The sequence below is a fragment of the Oncorhynchus gorbuscha genome, unplaced genomic scaffold (assembly GCF_021184085.1).
Source record: "Oncorhynchus gorbuscha isolate QuinsamMale2020 ecotype Even-year unplaced genomic scaffold, OgorEven_v1.0 Un_scaffold_2475, whole genome shotgun sequence".
Taxonomy (NCBI): domain Eukaryota; kingdom Metazoa; phylum Chordata; class Actinopteri; order Salmoniformes; family Salmonidae; genus Oncorhynchus; species Oncorhynchus gorbuscha.
Window position 1 is genome coordinate 1 of NW_025746977.1, and position 24,477 is coordinate 24,477.

Sequence of the window (24,477 nt, forward strand, 5' to 3'; positions counted from 1 at the left end):
AGAGTGAGAACAACAGTAAATGCCGTCAGGCTGTCATATAGTACTTTACTTTTCTCTCAGCGTCCACTATGGCCACTGACTGGACGTGTTTGATAAGGAAGTCTTCGTCAAACTCTGTCCACCTGAAGGCCCCGAACACCATCCGATGACGGTTCAGCAGGTTCAAGACGTGCATCTTCACGTCAGACCTCTTGGCAGTGCTGTAGTCAGTGTAATACGCAGAGAGAGAGAGAGAGAGAGAGAGAGAGAGAGAGAGAGAGAGAGAGAGAGAGAGAGAGCGACAGAGAGCAGTGTTGTTAGGGACAAGGAGAAAGGAATGGAAGCATGTCATGAATACAACTTTGAAAAGACTAACATGCTGGGATAAATCATTACATAATGGACAGTGTTCCAAATGGCAACCTTATTCCCTATATAGTGCACTACTCTTGACAAGGGCTGATAGGGCCCACCACTTAAGGAGGGCCCTTTTCAAAAGTAGTGCACTATATAGGGAACAGGGTGCCATTTGGGACACTTTCATTCCCTAGTACTGTAAAACTAGTTCAGTGTGAATAGAGCTTTTAAAGATACACTAGCTAGTTGGAACCTGGTAGATTTGACGTGAACCTCCACATGGATGTTGTTCGTGTCGTTGGGGTTCTGCTTCAGATCCCCTACCTCCATTCTGTCGCCCTCCATACCTTCAGAGATTAAAATGGATGTCAAAATTAAATCATTTTCGGGTGGAAATACAAAAACTCCTTGCTCAGTCTAATGTAATGTCCCGGCAGCAGTACACATGACATGTTGACATCACCAACATGCATAAAACGTACTTATCTACTATCTGCCTTTACAACTAACAACAAAATAAGTATAATTAGCTAGCTAGTATGACAACAGCACATTCAATGCAAAGCATCAAGCTCACAGCATTTAGCTACCTAGCTAATGTTCGCTAGCTACACCAACATTACTAGTTAAAGTCGCAGAGTGACACGCTTTATTCTGTTGCTAGATCTCACTAGCAAGGGATGTTACTAGTGTTGCGTGAGTAATACAGCTATTACGAATCGTGATTTATTTTTGTTAAGCTTTCATTCAAGAAGTTTTCACAAAAATTGCTTACCTTCGTTTTGGTACGGAATCGACTGAACGTCACTCGAATTTAGCGCGCAGTTTTGTTGAACCTGAAGTAGATCCGTTGTTGTGGGAAATGTACTTCCGGGTTATCGGGGTATGGATCGCATTTTAATGCAAACAATTATTAGATACAGATACCTGATTACCAGACGCGTTCGCATAATTTAAACACAACAAACATGGGGAAGAAGCATAAAAAGCACAAGCCGGAGTGGAGAACAGTTGATGGTAAGTGAGCAAAGAAAACAAATTCAATGCCCGGCTTTGTCCCTTTTTGCTAGCCTAGCTAGCTAGCAGTTAACGTTATCCTACTGTCTGGCCAGCTGACTGAATCGTCCTGCAGTGCTAGTGCTAATTTACTATTCCTCAACTTCTGTTGTAGTTTATTATTCCTCAACTTATGTTGCTTGCTGCCATAAGCATTACCAATGAATATTATGACTGATGTGTATCAGGTCTTATCAAGATTGAGTATGCATTAACGCCAGCCAGTTTATCCTGTCGTAGTGGTAGCATTGCCCTGCAGATATATATCTGCGATGGGTAGCTAATGTTTATCATCACTTATTACAGAGTAACGCACACACCACATCTTCTGCTAGGATGACGATCATGCTTGTTGATCTTGCACTGGGTATGACCCATCACTCAGCTAAATGTGGTCTCTGTTTTCAGACTGTGAGGACAAGCCTTTTGAGAAGCAGCTGAAGCTGGTGCTCAAAGTGGGAGGAAGTGAGATCACAGAACTCTCAGGCTCCGGCCATGACTCCAGTTACTACGACGACAGGTCAGACCATGAACGAGAGCGCCACAAGGACAAAAAGAAGAAGAAGAAGAAAAAGTCTGAGAAGGAGAAAGACAAACACGTAGATGATGAGGAGAGGAGAAGACGGAAGGTGAGTATGAGGGGAACAAGGGTCTGTCCCAAATGGCACCCTATTCCCTATATAGTGCACTACTTTTGGCCAGACCCATATGGGCCTTGGTCAGAAGGTGGGCACACTATAAAGGGAATATGGTGCAACTTGGGAGTTAACCTTTCATATAAAGCATACCATATAACATGATATAAAGTGAGCTAGGTTGTCATTTAAGGACAAAAAAACAATAATCAATCAATGAATGTTTAATCTTTGACAGGAAGAGAAGAGGAAGAAGAGAGAGCGGAGCAGAATGAATCAGAGGCTGCTACTGCCTCTGCCAGTGGTGTGGGCCTGCCCACTGTTGTGCCCAGTCACACTGGTGTGGCAGTCGAGCCTTTCATGCTGCCAAAGATACCAAACATTGGTATTAGTTTTGAGGTGAGAAACGTTTTGGGGGTTTTAATTACTCAAATTTCAAGTTTAATTAGTCGTATGTACAGGAGACACATGGTATACAGCATCCTATGAAATGTTTACTTGCAGCAAGCTTACTTGATCCCAAGAGCCTATAATGTTTTCCTTGAGATCATATAGTCGGGTCCTAAACCTCCTGGTCCTACAGGAGATAGTGGAACTGGAGACCTCCTGGTCCTATAGGAGATAGTGGAACTGGAGACCTCCTGGTCTGGTCCTATAGGAGATAGTGGAACTGGAGACCTCCTGGTCCTACAGGAGATAATGGAACTGGAGACCTCCTGGTCCTACAGGAGATAGTGGAACTGGAGACCTCCTGGTCCTACAGGAGATAGTGGAACTGGAGACCTCCTGGTCCTATAGGAGATAGTGGAACTGGAGACCTCGTGTTTCTACAGGAGTTAGTGGAACTGGAGACCTCCTGGTCCTACAGGAGTTAGTGGAACTGGAGACCTCCTGGTCCTACAGGAGTTAGTGGAACTGGAGACCTACTGGTCCTACAGGAGATAGTGGAACTGGAGACCTCCTGGTTTGTGTTTGGCAACACTGTACATTAATGCCTTTGCTACAGTCTAGCACGCATTATAATGACTCATTTGTACACTGTACTTGCAGCAGTAACACTAACCCTAATCATAATAGATAGGAGATCATAGGGCCATCTCCAGTAGCTTAATGAGGACCATGTCACTGACTCCTGTTGTGTCTGTCTCAGCAGCAGGAGGAGAAGAAGAGGAAGAGGGAGAGGTCTGAGATGGAGCCGGAGGTGATGGACCAGTTTCACCCCAACATCAAGGTAGAGGTGGAGCAACAAGGAGACCGGCCTGTCAGGGCTTGCAGGACAGCCCCGGGTAATAATATAGCTGTTCTCTTGTGTTGTTATGTTGTTACACATGTTATTACTGATTATAAGCTGGGTGGTTCCAGCCCTGAATGCTGATTGGCTGACAGCTGTGCTATATCAGACCGTATACCACGGGTATGACACAATATTTATTTTTACTGCTCTAATTCCGTTGGTAACCTGTTTGTAATAGCAATAAGGCACCTGGGGTTTGTTACCACGGTTAAGGGCTGTATCCAGGCACCCCACATTGTGTCGTGCATAAGAACAGCTCTTAGCCGTGGTACATTGGTCTTATACCACACCCCCTCTGGCCTTATTGCTTAATCATAACATACATTGTCCATCCATAGTAATCTGAGGTGTTAAAGGCTAATGTAAAACGGGTTGTGATCGTCTCTTCCCTCAGAGAGTGAGTGCACCCCTCGACAGCAGCTCCTGGAACACTTCCTGCGCCAGCTTCAGAGGTAAGGCTCTCTGACAACATGGACCACGTTTACATGAACACCAATTATCCCGTTTATTATTCCAAATGCTCAACTATTCTGTTTTTGAGTTGACACATATAAACATATCAGTTTGTATCCTGGTTATGAAAAACCAGGATAAGATGCCTGGGATATGCTGATCTTAGACGGGATACTGCGGCATGTCAACATCTTATCCCGTTTACTGTTGTTTTTCATGTTCTGTGCTGTCGGGTTCAGGTTCACATATCAAAGGTGCATGTAAACAGCTTACCCTGAATAAGACCTGAAGTGGGATATGAGCTACTATCTGGAATACTGTGTGCATGTAAACAGCTTACCCTGAATAAGACCTGAAGTGGGATATGAGCTACTATCTGGAATACTGTGTGCATGTAAACAGCTTACCCTGAATAAGACCTGAAGTGGGATATGAGCTACTATCTGGAATACTGTGTGCATGTAAACAGCTTACCCTGAATAAGACCTGAAGTGGGATATGAGCTACTATCTGGAATACTGTGTGCATGTAAACAGCTTACCCTGAATAAGACCTGAAGTGGGATATGAGCTACTATCTGGAATACTGTGTGCATGTAAACAGCTTACCCTGAATAAGACCTGAAGTGGGATATGAGCTACTATCTGGAATACTGTGTGCATGTAAACAGCTTACCCTGAATAAGACCTGAAGTGGGATATGAGCTACTATCTGGAATACTGTGTGCATGTAAACAGCTTACCCTGAATAAGACCTGAAGTGGGATATGAGCTACTATCTGGAATACTGTGTGCATGTAAACAGCTTACCCTGAATAAGACCTGAAGTGGGATATGAGCTACTATCTGGAATACTGTGTGCATGTAAACAGCTTACCCTGAATAAGACCTGAAGTGGGATATGAGCTACTATCTGGAATACTGTGTGCATGTAAACAGCTTACCCTGAATAAGACCTGAAGTGGGATATGAGCTACTATCTGGAATACTGTGTGCATGTAAACAGCTTACCCTGAATAAGACCTGAAGTGGGATATGAGCTACTATCTGGAATACTGTGTGCATGTAAACAGCTTACCCTGAATAAGACCTGAAGTGGGATATGAGCTACTATCTGGAATACTGTGTGCATGTAAACAGCTTACCCTGAATAAGACCTGAAGTGGGATATGAGCTACTATCTGGAATACTGTGTGCATGTAAACAGCTTACCCTGAATAAGACCTGAAGTGGGATATGAGCTACTATCTGGAATACTGTGTGCATGTAAACAGCTTACCCTGAATAAGACCTGAAGTGGGATATGAGCTACTATCTGGAATACTGTGTGCATGTAAACAGCTTACCCTGAATAAGACCTGAAGTGGGATATGAGCTACTATCTGGAATACTGTGTGCATGTAAACAGCTTACCCTGAATAAGACCTGAAGTGGGATATGAGCTACTATCTGGAATACTGTGTGCATGTAAACAGCTTACCCTGAATAAGACCTGAAGTGGGATATGAGCTACTATCTGGAATACTGTGTGCATGTAAACAGCTTACCCTGAATAAGACCTGAAGTGGGATATGAGCTACTATCTGGAATACTGTGTGCATGTAAACAGCTTACCCTGAATAAGACCTGAAGTGGGATATGAGCTACTATCTGGAATACTGTGTGCATGTAAACAGCTTACCCTGAATAAGACCTGAAGTGGGATATGAGCTACTATCTGGAATACTGTGTGCATGTAAACAGCTTACCCTGAATAAGACCTGAAGTGGGATATGAGCTACTATCTGGAATACTGTGTGCATGTAAACAGCTTACCCTGAATAAGACCTGAAGTGGGATATGAGCTACTATCTGGAATACTGTGTGCATGTAAACAGCTTACCCTGAATAAGACCTGAAGTGGGATATGAGCTACTATCTGGAATACTGTGTGCATGTAAACAGCTTACCCTGAATAAGACCTGAAGTGGGATATGAGCTACTATCTGGAATACTGTGTGCATGTAAACAGCTTACCCTGAATAAGACCTGAAGTGGGATATGAGCTACTATCTGGAATACTGTGTGCATGTAAACAGCTTACCCTGAATAAGACCTGAAGTGGGATATGAGCTACTATCTGGAATACTGTGTGCATGTAAACAGCTTACCCTGAATAAGACCTGAAGTGGGATATGAGCTACTATCTGGAATACTGTGTGCATGTAAACAGCTTACCCTGAATAAGACCTGAAGTGGGATATGAGCTACTATCTGGAATACTGTGTGCATGTAAACAGCTTACCCTGAATAAGACCTGAAGTGGGATATGAGCTACTATCTGGAATACTGTGTGCATGTAAACAGCTTACCCTGAATAAGACCTGAAGTGGGATATGAGCTACTATCTGGAATACTGTGTGCATGTAAACAGCTTACCCTGAATAAGACCTGAAGTGGGATATGAGCTACTATCTGGAATACTGTGTGCATGTAAACAGCTTACCCTGAATAAGACCTGAAGTGGGATATGAGCTACTATCTGGAATACTGTGACCTGCATGTAAACAGCTTACCCTGAATAAGACCTGAAGTGGGATATGAGCTACTATCTGGAATACTGTGTGCATGTAAACAGCTTACCCTGAATAAGACCTGAAGTGGGATATGAGCTACTATCTGGAATACTGTGTGCATGTAAACAGCTTACCCTGAATAAGACCTGAAGTGGGATATGAGCTACTATCTGGAATACTGTGTGCATGTAAACAGCTTACCCTGAATAAGACCTGAAGTGGGATATGAGCTACTATCTGGAATACTGTGTGCATGTAAACAGCTTACCCTGAATAAGACCTGAAGTGGGATATGAGCTACTATCTGGAATACTGTGTGCATGTAAACAGCTTACCCTGAATAAGACCTGAAGTGGGATATGAGCTACTATCTGGAATACTGTGTGCATGTAAACAGCTTACCCTGAATAAGACCTGAAGTGGGATATGAGCTACTATCTGGAATACTGTGTGCATGTAAACAGCTTACCCTGAATAAGACCTGAAGTGGGATATGAGCTACTATCTGGAATACTGTGTGCATGTAAACAGCTTACCCTGAATAAGACCTGAAGTGGGATATGAGCTACTATCTGGAATACTGTGTGCATGTAAACAGCTTACCCTGAATAAGACCTGAAGTGGGATATGAGCTACTATCTGGAATACTGTGTGCATGTAAACAGCTTACCCTGAATAAGACCTGAAGTGGGATATGAGCTACTATCTGGAATACTGTGTGCATGTAAACAGCTTACCCTGAATAAGACCTGAAGTGGGATATGAGCTACTATCTGGAATACTGTGTGCATGTAAACAGCTTACCCTGAATAAGACCTGAAGTGGGATATGAGCTACTATCTGGAATACTGTGTGCATGTAAATGTGTTCAGTGACAGATCCATCTCTGGATTAGTCCTGTTGGTGACATGAAAGTCAGTTCAGTCGGTACGAAGACTTCTGTTTGTCTCGTCTTTCCAGGAAGGATGCCCATGGGTTCTTCACTTTCCCAGTGACAGACGCCATCGCTCCAGGTTACTCTGTGATAATTAAACACCCCATGGATTTCAGCACCATGAACGACAAGATCACAGACAACGAGTACAAAACCGTCACAGAGTTCAAGGTAAGGAGTTGCTACAAGCGACCACATGGCGATCTGTCCACCACAGATCACAGGAACTGTCATGATTAGAATTTTGAGATGTACCTCAATACGTCCTTCAGTGATTCCTCACCTCTTTCTGAACTGTATTGGAGGAGAAGGTCCAACGGGCCTCCCCTTGAGCATTTTAAGAAGGTGACAAGGATAGAAAATACAAGGAATCAGGGAAAGATGACTTGTGAAAGAGCCTTGGCGTTATCACGTTGATATAACTTGTGGAAGTGGAATGTGTGTGCTGTACATAATGGTTACATTCATAACATTGACAGTGTTTTCAAAGGGAGGATATTTATTTTCTTCAATTAAACAAATATTTGTGTTGAAGTATTTGTATCAGTTTTCTATTTGTAATTGAGTGGCGGGGAGCTTGTTGTTATAAAGCGGTTGCTTCCTCTGTTGCAGGCCGACTTCAAGCTGATGTGTGATAATGCCATGGTGTATAACCGTCCAGAGACCGTTTACTACAAGGCTGCCAAGAAACTGCTGCACACTGGCTTCAAGATGATGAGCAAAGTAATGAGTAGTGTCTCTACGAGGAGCGGATAGAGGCCTCATTGTCAGTGTATGATTTTGTGGTGCTGATGTTCATAACCCATCCATGTAATTCCCTTTCCTGTGACAGATGTCTTCACTGGTGGAGTCCTGTTTCTCCTTGTCCTTTTCTGTTCTCTCTCTGTCCTTTCACATGTTGGTCATTCTTCCTCCTCTCTGGTTTTGTGAAACAGATTTGCCTCTGTGTGGTTTTACTTCAGACACACCACACTGTAACGTCCTTGTATATTTCTTTATTGGAGTATTCAGGAGACTGTAGAACAACTAAGCAGATAGAAGGCAGACGTGTGACTCAAGATGTCTGATCAATGTTTTCCCTCCTAACAATCATCACCATCGCAGTTAGACTTACCACCACCATCCCACCAGCCATCCCACCAGCCATCCCATCCTGACTTCCCATTCCATCACCATCACCATCCCATCCCGACATAACATCCAGCCATCCCATCCTGACATAACATCCAGCCATCCCATCCTGACATACCATCCCACCAGCCAATCCCATCCCACCCATCCTGAGATCAATCCCACCAGCCATCCCATCCTGACAGCCAATCCCATCCCCCTACCATCCCACCAGCCATCCCACCACCATCCATCCTGTCCCACCAGCCATCCCACCAGTCATCCTACCATCCCATCCACCAGACAATCCCACCAGCCAATCCCATCCCCCTAGACAATCCCATCCACCAGCCATCCCACTACCATCCCACCACCATCCCACCAGCCATCCCCACCAGCCATCCCACCAGTCATCCTACCAGCCATCCAATCCTGCCATCCCACCAGCCATCCCACTGTCCCACCACCAGACAATCCCATCCCACCAGACAATCCCATCCACCAGCCATCCCACTACCATCCCACCAGCCATCCCACCACCATCCCACCAGCCATCCTGTCCCACCAGCCATCCCACCAGTCATCCTACCAGCCATCTCCTGCCATCCCACCAGCCATCCCATCCCATCCCTACCACCATCCCACCAGCCATCCTATCACTCTCTGGCTGAGTTGTGGCAGATGGAGTATAAAGCAATTCCCTTTGGTTCTCTTTCTCCCCCTGTGGTTCTCTTTCTGTGGTTCTCTCTCTCTCTCTCTCTGGCTCTTTTTCCGTGGCTCTGCTCTGTTTCCAGGAGCGGCTGTTAGCACTGAAGCGTAGCATGTCTTTCATGCAGGACATGGATTTCTCTCAGCAGGCGGCCATTTTAGGGGAGGAGGACTTGGCGTCTGAGGAGCCCCCTCCGGAGGTCATCTCCATGCCCGTGGAGTCGGCGTCGGCCAAGAAATCCAAGAAACCCAAAGACATGAAAGATATGAAGGAAGTCATCAGGTAGAATGGACTGGCCTACTCTCTAGTCCAGTGTCTTGACTTCGGTAGATGTTGGTCTCATGCATCATGTACTTCATCCCCTTCTGTTATCCCGGGCTTGGTACAATGTGATGGACGAGGCCCATAAACCACTGCTGTATGGTGCTCATTGTAGGACTCGTGTATCCTACATGTTCCATCCAACATGCAACATAACCAGGAACTGTAGAGTAACAGTGTGTATCTCTGTGGTCCCAGCCAGGGCCGGCCCGCTCATTAGGCAGGATTAGGCAGCCGCCTATGAGTTTAGCAATTTCTGAGCTAAACTAACCAAGGCGCATTTACAACAACACATAATTCTGCCCCAAAATAATGACAATTTCTCTCAGCCAGTGGCATAAGGGCTTTTTAGGTGAGAGCTGATGCCACACTATGATAAGCAGTGCCCATTTTGACAAAGGAAGAGACTCAAAATATTTATCTTGTCCATTCCTGTCGCGCCTCTCCAGGGTGCTGTCGGAGAGACGCGTCGCTGCGTCACACCACCAACATCCTGTCAATAAAGTCATCTACCACCATGTAACAGATGTAGATAGAAAGAGTAGGTGTCCTTTTCTGTAGCCTACAGGATGGAGATAAAATGGATGACAATGTAATGAGATGGAAACGTTTTTATCGTACAGGTTTCTCCCATCAAAGAGCGTAAATGATGCCTCGTCAAAATAGAAAAGTGCTGACATGTTAACATACAACACATCCTAACAACAGGACAGGTCAAAGTCAAATGGACAATCAGGCTGCTCACAACTTTTGTCCAGGAGTTTCATCCCGTGGGCTAAATTGTCATGATCAGTGGTTTCAAGTTTGTATCCATCAATTTTTCGACGAGCTGATCATAACGAAAACATGAACTACTTGTGCATTTCCCGCTGTGTAAACACACTGCAAATAGGCTCAGGATAACAACTCCTCCTGATGGAGTTGAGTAGCTGATATTCAGAGCTTAAAGAAGTTGATTAGTGACAGGAATCAGGATGAATAAAGCCACTGTACCTCAGTAAGCACGGACCAACACTGACGTCTTCTTTTGATTTGGCCTTGATTTACACGGACGTTGTGTTCTAGTCCAATCCGGATCAACTCTGAACCCATCATACACTTCTGTTTGTTTCAGATTTTGTCCGGTCTGGTCTAGCCTTGATTTAGCCAAAATTATATGTCTATTAATTAAATAATTTAATTAATCTTTTCACCTTTCATTTAGAACTGAAAATCACCTTTTATTCAGAACCTAAACTTCAACATCTGGAAAAAAAACCTATTTTAGACGTCTTTTCAACGTAGTTTTGCTTACTGGGACTATTCTTATAGGGGTGGCAGAATGTGGTCCCAGCAGTCACCTGTATTAACCAGTGATCTGTGGAGTGACCGTGTGCATCTCTGTGGTCCCAGCAGTCACCTGTATTAACCAGTGATCTGTGGAGTGACCGTGTGCATCTCTGTGGTCCCAGCAGTCACCTGTATTAACCAGTGATCTGTGGAGTGACCGTGTGCATCTCTGTGGTCCCAGCAGTCACCTGTATTAACCAGTGATCTGTGGAGTGACCGTGTGCATCTCTGTGGTCCCAGCAGTCACCTGTATTAACCAGTGATCTGTGGAGTGACCTCTGTGGTCCCAGCATCTCTGTGGTCCCAGCAGTCACTGTATTAACCAGTGATCTGTGGAGTGACCGTGTGCATCTCTGTGGTCCCAGCAGTCACCTGTATTAGCCAGTGATCTGTGGAGTGACCGTGTGCATCTCTGTGGTCCCAGCAGTCACCTGTATTAACCAGTGATCTGTGGAGTCCCATCTCTGTGGTCCCAGCAGTTACCTGTATGAGCCAGATCTGTGGAGTGACGCCTGCAGCCTGACTGACAGCACAGCCAGTGATCTGGAACACGTTCTGGCCCTGATCTGTGGAGTGACACGCTGCAGCCCAGAAGTCACCTGTATTAACCAGTGATCTGTGGAGTTTGACCGGGGGTCTTCTCTGTGGTCCCAACAGTCACCTGTATTAACCAGTGATCTGTAGTGACCAGTGTGCATCTTGTGGTCCCAGCAGTCACCTGTATTAACCAGTCTTCCAGGTGCATCTTTTCCCAGCAGTCACCTTTTAACCAGTGATCTGTGGAGTGACTGTGCATCTCTGTGGTCCCAGCAGTCACCTGTATTAACTAGTGATCTGTGGAAATCTCTGTGGTCCCAGCAGTTACCTGTATTAACCAGTGATCTGTGGAGTGACCGTGTGCATCTCTGTGGTCCCAGCAGTCACCTGATATTAACTTCAGTGATCTGTGGAGTGACCGTGTGCATCTCTGTGGTCCCAGCAGTCACCTGTATGACCAGTGATCTGTGGAGTGACCGTGTGCATCTCTGTGGTCCCAGCAGTCACCTGTATTAACCAGTGATCTGTGGAGTGAATGCTCTCTGTGGTCCCAGCAGTCACCTGTATTAACCAGTGATCTGTGGAGTGACTGTGTGCATCTCTGTGGTCCCAGCAGTCACCTGTATTAACCAGTGATCTGTGGAGTGACATCTCTGTGGTCCCAGCAGTCACCTGTATTAACCAGTGATCTGTGGAGTGAAATACCGACTGATGCAGCCTCCAGTGATCTGTGGAGTCCGTGTGCATCTCTGTGGTCCCAGCAGTCACCTGTATGACCAGTGATCTGTGGAGTGACCATGTGTGCATCTCTGTGGTCCCAGCAGTTGTACCTGTAACCAGTGATCTGTGGAGTGTGGAGTGACCATGTGCATCTCTGTGGTCCCAGCAGTCACCTGTATTAACCAGTGATCTGTGGAGTGACCATGTGCATCTCTGTGGTCCCAGCAGTTACCTGTATGAGCCAGTGATCTGTGGAGTGACCGTGTGCATCTCTGTGGTCCCAGCAGTTACCTGTATGAGCCAGAGGGGAAATGCAGCCTGAACAGCGGAGGAACACGTTCTGGCCCTGGTGGAGCACGCTGCAGATGAAGCACACGACCATCAACCTACATGCCCAACTCCAAGGTATATATATATAGTACCAGTCAAAAGTTTGGACACACTTACTCATTCCAGGGTTTTTCTTTATTTTTTAAACTATTTTCTGCATTGTAGAATAATAGTGAAGACATAAAAACTATAAAGTAACACATATGGAATCGTGTATTAACCAAAAAAGTGTTAAACAAATTGATATTCTTCAAATAGCCACCCTTTACCTTGATGACAGCTTTGCACACTCTTGGCATTCTCTCAACCAGCTTCACCTGGAATGCTTTTCCAACAGTCTTGAAGGTGTTCCCATATATGCTGAGCACTTGTTGGCTGCTTTTCCTTCACTCTGCGGTCCAACTCATTGAGGTCGGGTGATTGTGGAGGTCAGGTCATCTGATGCAGCACTCCATCACTCTCCTTCTTGATCAAATAGCCCTTACACAGCCTGGAGGTGTGTTGGGTCATTGTCCTGTTGAAAAACAAATGATAGCCCAAAATCAGATGGGATGGCGTATCACTGCAGAATGCTATGGTAGCCATGCTGGTTAAGTGTGCCTTGAATTCTAAATAAATCACATACATTGTCACCAGAAAAGCTCCTCCACACCATAACACTTCCTCCTCCATGCTTTACGCTGGGAAATACACATGCAGAGATCATTAGTTCACCCACACCATAACACCTCTTCCTCCATGCTTTACGGTGGGAAATACACGTGCGGAGATCATCCGTTCACCCACACCATAACACCTCCTCCTCCATGCTTCACGGTGGGAAATACACGTGCGGAGATCATCCGTTCATCTACTCTGCGTCTCACAAAGACAGTGGTTGGAACCAAAAATCTCCAATTTCGGTCTTCAGACCAAAGGACAGATTTCCACCGGTCCAATGTCCATTGCTCATGTTTCTTGGCCGAAGCAAGTCTTTTCTTCTTATTGTTGTCCTTTAGTTGTGGTTTCTTTGCAGAAATTCGACCACAAGGCCTGATTCACACAGTCTCCTCTGAACAGTTGATGTTGAGATGTGTCTGTTACTTGAACTCTGTGAAGCATTTATTTGGGCTGCAATTTCTGATACTGGTAACTCTAATGAACGTATCCTCTGCAGCAGAGGTAACTCTGGGTCTTGCTTTTCCTGTGGCGGTCCTCATTAGAGCCAGTTTCATCACAGCGCTTGATGGTTTTTGCGACTGCACTTGAAGAAACTTTCAAAGTTCTTTACATTTTCCGTATTGATTGACCTTCATGTCTTAAAGTAATGATGGACTGACGTTTCTTTTGCTTATTTGAGCTGTTCTTGCCTTAATTTGGATTTGGTATTTTACTAAATAGGGATATATTCTGTATAGCCCCACATACCTTGTCACAACACAACTGATTGCCTCAAACATATTAAGAAGGAAAGAAATTCCACAAATTAACTTTTAAGAAGGCACACTTGTTAATTGAAATACATTCCAGGTGACTACCTCATGAAGCTGGTTGAGAGAATGCCAAGAGTGTGCAAAACTGTCATCAAGGCAAAGGGTGGCTACTTGAAGAAACTCAAATATAAAATATATGTTGATTTTATTTACCACGTTTTTTGTTTACTACATGATTCAATGTGTTATTTCATAGTTGTGATTTCTTCACTATTATTCTACAATATAGAAAATAGTACAAATAAAGAAAAACCCTTGAATGTAAAACCTTTACCAGTAGTGTACACATTACCAAGTTTCTTTGTGTGTTTTTCTTAGTTTTTTACTGTTTTCTACATTGTAGAATAATAGTGAAGATATAAAAACTAGGAAATAACACATATGGAATCATGTAGTAACCAAAAACGTGTTAAATCAAAAATAAACACTGTACATAAAGATCAGCTGCTATATGCCCAGGTCCAAGGTACTGTACTCAATACAACAGTGTGTTTTAATCAGATATGACTGCTAGCCTAGAGGTTAGAGAAGCGGAGGGTTGCTGGTCCGAATCCCTGACTTTGAGTTAGGTTTAAAAGATGGATATTTAAAGTGGATGCCAGGGTTGATCTATGTTTAGTTATCCCGGTGACCACATGGTTCTAGTGTCCTGTTGACCACATGGTTCTAGTGTCCCGGTGACCATGATTGTAGTGTCCCAGTGACCACATGGTTCTAATGTCCCAGTGACCACATGGTTTTAGTGTCCCGGTGACCACACGGTTCTAGTGTCCTGTTGCCAACATGGTTGTAGTGTCCCGGTGACCACATGGTTCTAGTGTCCTGTTGACCACATGGTTGTATTGTCCCAGTGACCACATGGTTCTAGTGTCCCAGTGACCACATGGTTTTAGTGTCCCGGTGACCACACGGTTCTAGTGTCCCAGTGACCACACGGTTCTAGTGTCCCTGTGACCACATGGTTCTAGTGTCCCTGTGACCATTTACATTACATTTACATTTAAGTCATTTAGCAGACGCTCTTATCCAGAGCGACTTACAAATTGGTGCATTCACCTTATGACATCCAGTGGAACAGTCACTTTACAATAGTGCATCTAAATCTTAAAGGGGGGGGGGAATTACTTATCCTATCCTAGGTATTCATTAAAGAGGTGGGGTTTCAGGTGTCTCCGGAAGGTGGTGATTGACTCCGCTGTCCTGGCGTCGTGAGGGAGTTTGTTCCACCATTGGGGGGCCAGAGCAGCGAACAGTTTTGACTGGGCTGAGCGGGAGCTGTACTTCCTCAGTGACCACATGGTTCTAGTGCCCCAGTGACCACATGGTTCTAGTGTCCCAGTGACCACATGGTTCTAGTGTCCCAGTGTGACCACATGGTTCTAGTGTCCCAGTGACCACATGGTTCTAGTGTCCCAGTGACCACATGGTTCTAGTGTCCCAGTGACCACATGGTTCTTGTGTCCCAGTGACCACATGGTTGTAGTGTCCCAGTGACCACATGGTTCTAGTGTCCCAGTGACCACATGGTTGTAGTGTCCCAGTGACCACATGGTTCTAGTGTCCCAGTGACCACATGGTTGTAGTGTCCCAGTGACCACATGGTTGTAGTGTCCCAGTGACCACATGGTTCTAGTGTCCCAGTGACCACATGGTTGTAGTGTCCCAGTGACCACATGGTTGTAGTGTCCCAGTGACCACATGGTTCTTGTGTCCCAGTGACCACATGGTTGTAGTGTCCCAGTGACCACATGGTTGTAGTGTCCCAGTGACCACATGGTTGTAGTGTCCCAGTGACCACATGGTTGTGACCACATGGTGTCCCAGTGTCCCAGTGACCACATGGTTGTAGTGTCCCAGTGACCACATGGTTGTAGTGTCCCAGTGACCACATGGTTGTAGTGTCCCAGTGACCACATGGTTGTAGTGTCCCAGTGACCACATGGTTGTAGTGTCCCAGTGACCACATGGTTGTAGTGTCCCAGTGACCACATGGTTGTAGTGTCCCAGTGACCACATGGTTGTAGTGTCCCAGTGACCACATGGTTGTAGTGTCCCAGTGACCACATGGTTGTAGTGTCCCAGTGACCACATGGTTGTAGTGTCCCAGTGACCACATGGTTGTAGTGTCCCAGTGACCACATGGTTGTAGTGTCCCAGTGACCACATGGTTGTAGTGTCCCAGTGACCACATGGTTGTAGTGTCCCAGTGACCACATGGTTGTAGTGTCCCAGTGACCACATGGTTGTAGTGTCCCAGTGACCACATGGTTGTAGTGTCCCAGTGACCACATGGTTGTAGTGTCCCAGTGACCACATGGTTGTAGTGTCCCAGTGACCACATGGTTGTAGTGTCCCAGTGACCACATGGTTGTAGTGTCCCAGTGACCACATGGTTGTAGTGTCCCAGTGACCACATGGTTGTAGTGTCCCAGTGACCACATGGTTGTAGTGTCCCAGTGACCACATGGTTGTAGTGTCCCAGTGACCACATGGTTGTAGTGTCCCAGTGACCACATGGTTGTAGTGTCCCAGTGACCACATGGTTGTAGTGTCCCAGTGACCACATGGTTGTAGTGTCCCAGTGACCACATGGTTGTAGTGTCCCAGTGACCACATGGTTGTAGTGTCCCAGTGACCACATGGTTGTAGTGTCCCAGTGACCACATGGTTGTAGTGTCCCAGTGACCACATGGTTGTAGTGTCCCAGTGACCACATGGTTGTAGTGTCCCAGTGACCACATGGTTGTAGTGTCCCAGTGACCACATGGTTGTAGTGTCCCAGTGACCACATGGTTGTAGTGTCCCAGTGACCACATGGTTGTAGTGTCCCAGTGACCACATGGTTGTAGTGTCCCAGTGACCACATGGTTGTAGTGTCCCAGTGACCACATGGTTGTAGTGTCCCAGTGACCACATGGTTGTAGTGTCCCAGTGACCACATGGTTGTAGTGTCCCAGTGACCACATGGTTGTAGTGTCCCAGTGACCACATGGTTGTAGTGTCCCAGTGACCACATGGTTGTAGTGTCCCAGTGACCACATGGTTGTAGTGTCCCAGTGACCACATGGTTGTAGTGTCCCAGTGACCACATGGTTGTAGTGTCCCAGTGACCACATGGTTGTAGTGTCCCAGTGACCACATGGTTGTAGTGTCCCAGTGACCACATGGTTGTAGTGTCCCAGTGACCACATGGTTGTAGTGTCCCAGTGACCACATGGTTGTAGTGTCCCAGTGACCACATGGTTGTAGTGTCCCAGTGACCACATGGTTGTAGTGTCCCAGTGACCACATGGTTGTAGTGTCCCAGTGACCACATGGTTGTAGTGTCCCAGTGACCACATGGTTGTAGTGTCCCAGTGACCACATGGTTGTAGTGTCCCAGTGACCACATGGTTGTAGTGTCCCAGTGACCACATGGTTGTAGTGTCCCAGTGACCACATGGTTGTAGTGTCCCAGTGACCACATGGTTGTAGTGTCCCAGTGACCACATGGTTGTAGTGTCCCAGTGACCACATGGTTGTAGTGTCCCAGGTGACCAGGATGGTTGTAGTGTCCCAGTGACCACATGGTTGTAGTGTCCCAGTGACCACATGGTTGTAGTGTCCCAGTGACCACATGGTTGTAGTGTCCCAGTGACCACATGGTTGTAGTGTCCCAGTGACCACATGGTTGTAGTGTCCCAGTGACCACATGGTTGTAGTGTCCCAGTGACCACATGGTTGTAGTGTCCCAGTGACCACATGGTTGTAGTGTCCCAGTGACCACATGGTTGTAGTGTCCCAGTGACCACATGGTTGTAGTGACCAGATCCCAGTGACCACATGGTTGTAGTGTCCCAGTGACCACATGGTTGTAGTGTCCCAGTGACCACATGGTTGTAGTGTCCCAGTGACCACATGGTTGTAGTGTCCCAGTGACCACATGGTTCTAGTGTCCCAGTGACCACATGGTTGTAGTGTCCCAGTGACCACATGGTTCTTGTGTTCCTGTATTTTCAGATGGGTTACCTGAGGAAAGAGCCTGATGGTAATCTGTTGTACACTGTAGTGAATCAGCTGAATCCAGAAGCAAAAGGTTTGTTCCCTACTTTTCTCTGGTATTATCCAGTGGGAAACTCACAGTCCCAAATGGCAGCCTATTCCCTATATAGTACACTACTTTTGACCAGAGCCCTATGGACCCAATGGACCCTGGTCAAAAGTAGTGCACTACATTGGAATAGGTCCTGACCATTTGGGACAAGATATAGAACCTGTATAGATGTACTGTATCAGATAAATGTCCAAGGTGTTCTATACCATGTGACACAGAGGGCCTGTTCTGTCTCTGCTTCCCAGAGGAGGAGACCCACCCTGTGGACCTGAGCTCTCTGTCCAATAAGCTCCTTCCTGGATTAACAACACTGGGTTTCAAAGATGACAGGAGACACAAGGGTATGTACAGAAAGTACAAAGCTGCTTAGCGGTTAGCTAACACGTTGGATACATGTCCTGACCATGTAAAAAGTCAATGTGACCTCCTGCTGCTTAGCGGTTAGCTAGCGGTTAGCTAACACGTTGGATACATGTCCTGACCATGTAAAAAAGTCAATGTGACCTCCTGCTGCTTAGCGGTTAGCTAACACGTTGGATACATGTCCTGACCATGTAAAAAAGTCAATGGGACCTCCTGCTGCTTAGCGGTTAGCTAACACGTTGGATACATGTCCTGACCATGTAAAAAAGTCAATGTGACCTCCTGCTGCTTAGCGGTTAGCTAACACGTTGGATACATGTCCTGACCATGTAAAAAAGTCAATGTAACAATGGTCCTGACCTCCTGCTGCTTAGACGTTCTAGATTCTGTCTTTCATAATGTTGGCTATGATGAGAGAATTTCTTCCAAGGCTTCTTCCAAGCTCTTAGACGTTCTAGTTCTGTCTTTCATAATGTTGTATGATGTGGCTTCCTTCTTCTGCTCGTCGTGTGTGTGTGTGTGTGTGTGTGTGTGTGTGTGTGTGTGTGTGTGTGTGTGTGTGTGTGTGTGTGTGTGTGTGTGTGTGTGTGTGTGTGTGTGTGTGTGTGTGTGTGTGTGTGTGTGTGTGTGTGTGTGTGTGTGTGTGTAGTGACGTTCCTGAGCAGTACCTACAACACCCAGACCCTGCAGAACAACTCCATCTACCCAGACCTGCTGCCTGATGAGATGGACCTGCTCTACTCAGCCTACGGGGATGAGACTGGGGTGCAGTGTGCTCTCAGGTTAGTCGATGCTGTAGCAGCACTGGTATCATTACTGGAGCTCGGGTTCCTATTGGACCGTTCTTGGAATCAGGATGCAATAATGAGGAAATCCAGGGATTTCTGGGAATTTTGGGGGAAATTTACCACAATTTTGCTACCCTTCCTGCTGTGCACATCTAACGTGCTGTATGAGAAAGCCTTAACGTTGTAGTATATACTGTGTAAATGCTGTCTCCTTCCTCATTCCAGTATTCAGGAGTTTGTTAAAGGTTGTGGGAACGTTACTAAGCGTTTGGTTGACGGGCTGCTGGATAAGATGACTGCAGGGGACCACTCTAAGGCTGTCTACCAGATCAGACAGGTCTGTACCCCATTAACACACTCATACAGGCTGGGCCCCAAATGGCTATCTAGGGCTCTACCTTTGACCCGGGCCATCTGGGGGGGGCACCATCACACATATGACTTCCTAAAGCACACCGTGGGGTCCCGTCTGGGGGGGGGGGACACCATCACACATATGACTTCCTAAAGCACGCCGTGTGGGTCCTGTCTGGGGGGGGTCAGTCACATATGACTTCCTAAAGCACACCGTGGGGGTCCCGTCTGGGGGGGTCAGACTTCACATATGACTTCCTAAAGCACACCGTGGGGGTCCTGTCTGGGGGGGTCAGTCACATATGACTTCCTAAAGCACACCGTGTGGGTCCTGTCTGGGGGGGTCAGTCACATATGACTTCCTAAAGCACACCGTGGGGTCCCGTCTGGGGGGGGGGGGGTCAGTCACATATGACTTCCTAAAGCACACCGTGGGGGTCCCGTCTGGGGGGGTCAGTCACATATGACTTCCTAAAGCACACCGTGGGGGTCCTGTCTGGGGGGTCACAGTAAGTCCTGTGTTAGGGGGACAGTTCCTGTGTCCTGTCTGGGGGGGTCAGTAAGTCCTGTGGGGTGGGGTCCTGTGTTGGGGGTATTTACAGATAGATTATTTTTCCTGCTACTTTTATGTTAACTAGTCCTTCTGGGGGGACAGTAAGTCCTGGTTTTGACAGTGGTAGATTATTTTTCCTGTTCTAACTAGTGGTAGAAGCTGGGTATATAACTAGTTTTGACTAGTGGTAGAAGCTGGGTATATAACTTAGTTCTAACTAGTGATAGAAGCTGGGTCTATATAACATTATGTTAACTAGTTTTAACTAGTGGTAGAAGCTGGGTCTATATGTACATTATGTTAACTAGTTTTAACTAGTGATAGAAGCTGGGTCTATATGTACATTATGTTAACTAGTTTTAACTAGTGGTAGAAGCTGGGTCTATATGTACATTATGTTAACTAGTTTTAACTAGTGGTAGTAATATGTACATTATGTTAATGTGTTTCAGAAAAAAGAAACATGGCGTTTATGTTAACTTACCGGACGAACCCAAGAGCAACATTTACGATATGCAGGTAAAGTATTTTACAGCTGTTCAATTGAATATGCTTACAGTGATTTTGTTTAGTGGTTGGTGTGTGTGTGAGTGTGAGTGAGTGTGTGTGTGTGTGAGTGTGAGTGAGTGTGTGTGTGTGTGTCCATCCTGCTTGCCCAACATGGTTGACCCTCCAGATGTGTGTGTTTATTTGCCCAGATGGCTGATGGGACAGGTCTGGGAGAGGGCAGCTCAGTGCTGGACTTCATGTCCATGAAGAGCTACTCTGACATGTCTCTGGAGATGTCCATGCTCAACTCTTTAGGTGAGAATCCTACCTGGTTGTAAATCAGTAGTATCGCTTCCATTATCTTAACCACCTGTGTGTTTACCTCCACCTCCCATACAGACATATAAACACACACACAGACACACACAGAAACACACAGGCACACACACACACACACTCAGTCTTTATAGTGATTGTTTACCATAGCCCTATAGTAGTGCACTATACAGGGAATAGGGGGCTGTTCGGTATGCGGACCCTGTCATCTTCACCACTTGTATGACTGTAATGGTCTTCCCTGTGTGTCTCCTCTGCTCTCAGGGAAGTCAGTGAAGAAGGAGCCGGGGCATGAAGACGGGGTCAGCCAGCAGCACTTTGAGGAGGCAGCCAAGCTGCTGCAGGAGTTCCAGGAGGGCCAGGTGGAGAGGGGAGGCTCCAGACCCTCCTCTAACCTCTCCTCCCTGTCAGGGACCTCCGACAGGGACCAGCACCACCTGGGTGAGGACTGCAGGACAACACTGTCTGGAGCTCATCCACTTACCTGGCTGTATCAGTTCTTAAGTCCCAAATGACACCCTATTCCCTATATAGTGCACTACTTTTGACCAGAGCCCATACAGCTCTGGTCAAAAGTAGTGTGCTATGTATGGAATAGGGTGCCATTTGGGACGTAGAAGGTGCTCCTCCACCTGCCTCGCTGAGCCAGTGTCAGAAACATGCAGGATTTGGTCTGTCTGTGCCAGTTGCCATTTTGTGCCTTGTTGACACTTACAGGCTCGGTATATCCCATCAGTCACTTAAAACTGTAAGGACAGATGGTCTGGATAACATCTTCTGCCAAATTCATAAATATCATGTAAAATGATATGAGACATGAGTTTCAACGTTTCAAAGGCTTTGTAGACATGTGATTTATGTGCTTTGTTTCAATGACCGTTGGTTTTTCTATGTTCCTCCTCAGGGAGTCCCTCACACCTGGGTGTTGGTGACCAGTCTGAGATGGTTCATGACCCCTATGAGTTCCTCCAGTCTCCAGAGCCAGGCTCCACATCCAACAGCTGACCTATGAGTTCCTCCAGTCTCCAGAGCCAGGCTCCACATCCAACAGCTGACCTATGAGTTCCTCCAGTCCCCAGAGCCAGGCTCCACATCCAACAGCTGACCTATGAGTTCCTCCAGTCTCCAGAGCCAGGCTCCACATCCAACAGCTGACCTATGAGTTCCTCCAGTCTCCAGAGCCAGGCTCCTCCAGAGCCAGGCTCCACATCCAACAGCTGACCTATGAGTTCCTCCAGAGCCAGGCTCCACATCCAACAGCTGACCTATGAGTTCCTCCAGAGCCAGGCTCCACATCCAACAGCTGACCTATGAGTTCCTCCAGAGCCAGGCTCCACATCCAACAGCTGACCTATGAGTTCCTCCAGTCCCCAGAGCCAGGCTCCACATCCAACAGCTGACCTATGAGTTCCTCCAGTCTCCAGAGCCAGGCTCCACATCCAACAGCTGACCTATGAGTTCCTCCAGTCTCCAGAGCCAGGCTCCACATCCAACAGCTGACCTATGAGTTCCTCCAGTCTCCAGAGCCAGGCTCCACATCCAACAGCTGACCTATGAGTTCCTCCAGTCTCCAGAGCCAGGCTCCACATCCAACAGCTGACCCACACACTGGAGTTCCTCCAGTCTCCAACTGGCCAGGTCACACCAGTTCCTCCATCACTATACCATGATACTCAACTTTCCAAGGCTCCACATCCAACAGCTGACCTATGAGTTCCTCCAGAGCCAGGCTCCACATCCAAAAAAGGCAAAACAAAACTGTTTTAACTCTTTAAAAACATGCTTTATCTAAAATATTGTTTTCTGAGTTCAAACAAATGTGTCTCCAGAGCCATGAAGACTTCTGAGTATCCAACAGAAACTGACTAAGGAGATGGTAGAAGATGCCTCCAACTACTGAGTCTGAGATCAGACATTGTTTGATGGGTAATCTGATCCAACAGATCTGTGGCTTAGACCTAGAGTTCTGACGTCCTGAGCCACACTGGTTGTTTTGTTGTCTGACTCTGTGCTCTCAACACATCCAACAACGAGAGAGAACCTCAGACATGTTGTGGAAGGTCATCATGATTGTACAGATTATTTGTATGTGTGCTATACTTAAGAGAATAAAGTCCACATTGTGTTTTTACACAGTACTGTGTCATCAGGTTGTGTTTTTACCCAGTACTGTGTCATCAGGTTGTGTTTTTACCCAGTACTGTGTCATCAGGTTGTGTTTTTACCCAGTACTGTGTCATCAGGTTGTGTTTTTACCCAGTACTGTGTCATCAGGTTGTGTTTTTACCCAGTACTGTGTCATCAGGTTGTGTTTTTACACAGCACGGTGTCATCAGGTTGTGTTTTTAACAGTACTGACATCAGGTTGTGTTTTTACTCCAGTCGACCCAGGGGAGCCAGGGTAGACTGTCTTTGCAAATAAGCATTTGATTCTATCTACTTGCCTAATTAAATAAAGGTTAAAAATATGTATCAACCATCTCAGTGTAGGAGTGCTGATCTAGAATCAGACTCCCCCTGTCCATGTAATCCTGTTCATTGTTATCTAAATGGCTAAACTGATCCTAAATCAGCAGTCTTTTACTCTGAGACACAGATATATAATAAGGCCCCAGGAGCCTACCAACTCCTCCTTGTGAAGTCCTCCTCTCATAAAGGATGTTATCATGTGGGTTGTGTTGGTCCGCTGTGAAAGGACTGGTCCCTGTGTTTACATGGCTGCCCACTGTTAGTGAGAAAAGGACTGGTCCCTGTGTTTACATGGCTGCCCACTGTTAGTGAGAAAAGGACTGGTCCCTGTGTTTACATGGCTGCCCACTGTTAGTGTGAAAAGGACTGGTCCCTGTGTTTACATGGCTGCCCACTGTTAGTGAGAAAAGGACTGGTCCTGTGTTTACTGGCTGCCCACTGTTAGTGAGAAAAACTGGTCCCTGTGTTTACATGGCTGCCCACTGTTAGTGTTTGGTCCCTGTGTTTACATGGCTGCCCACTGTTAAAAAAGGACTGGTCCCTGTGTTTAATGGCTGCCCACTGTTAGTGAGAAAAGGACTGGTCCCTGTGTTTACATGGCTGCCCACTGTTAGTGAGAAAAGGACTGGTCCCTGTGTTTACATGGCTGCCCACTGTTAGTGAGAAAAGGACTGGTCCCTGTGTTTACATGGCTGCCCACTGTTAGTGAGAAAAGGACTGGTCCCTGTGTTTACATGGCTGCCCACTGTTAGTGAGAAAAGGACTGGTCCCTGTGTTTACATGGCTGCCCACTGTTAGTGAGAAAAGGACTGGTCCCTGTGTTTACATGGCTGCCCACTGTTAGTGTGAAAAAGGACTGGTCCCTGTGTTTACATGGCTGCCCACTGTTAGTGAAACTGGTCCCTGTGTTTACATGGCTGCCCACTGTTAGTGAGAAAAGGACTGGTCCCTGTGTTTACATGGCTGCCCACTGTTAGTGAGAAAAGGACTGGTCCCTGTGTTTACATGGCTGCCCACTGTTAGTGAGAAAAGGACTGGTCCCTGTGTTTACATGGCTGCCCACTGTTAGTGAGAAAAGGACTGGTCCCTGTGTTTACATGGCTGCCCACTGTTAGTGAGAAAAGGACTGGTCCCTGTGTTTACATGGCTGCCCACTGTTAGTGAGAAAAGGACTGGTCCCTGTGAAGTACATGGCTGCCCACTGTTAGTGAGAAAAGGACTGGTCCCTGTGTTTACATGGCT

General features: G+C 46.4%; 1 protein-coding gene across 1 annotated transcript; it reads left to right on the forward strand.

Moving 5' to 3' along the window:
* The first annotated feature begins 1,181 nt into the window (after window positions 1-1,181).
* LOC124025851 (bromodomain-containing protein 9-like) lies at window positions 1,182-21,923 on the forward strand. The gene is given in 18 exon segments (XM_046339165.1): window positions 1,182-1,353; window positions 1,801-2,021; window positions 3,184-3,313; window positions 3,716-3,773; window positions 7,289-7,433; window positions 7,875-7,985; window positions 9,167-9,363; window positions 11,211-11,269; window positions 12,315-12,365; window positions 12,368-12,393; window positions 17,790-17,865; window positions 18,129-18,224; window positions 18,896-19,028; window positions 19,260-19,371; window positions 20,401-20,460; window positions 20,640-20,745; window positions 21,031-21,207; window positions 21,671-21,923. Coding segments are annotated over 18 exon segments (1,908 nt in total). The 5' UTR covers window positions 1,182-1,304; the 3' UTR covers window positions 21,772-21,923.
* Window positions 21,924-24,477: the final 2,554 nt, after the last annotated feature.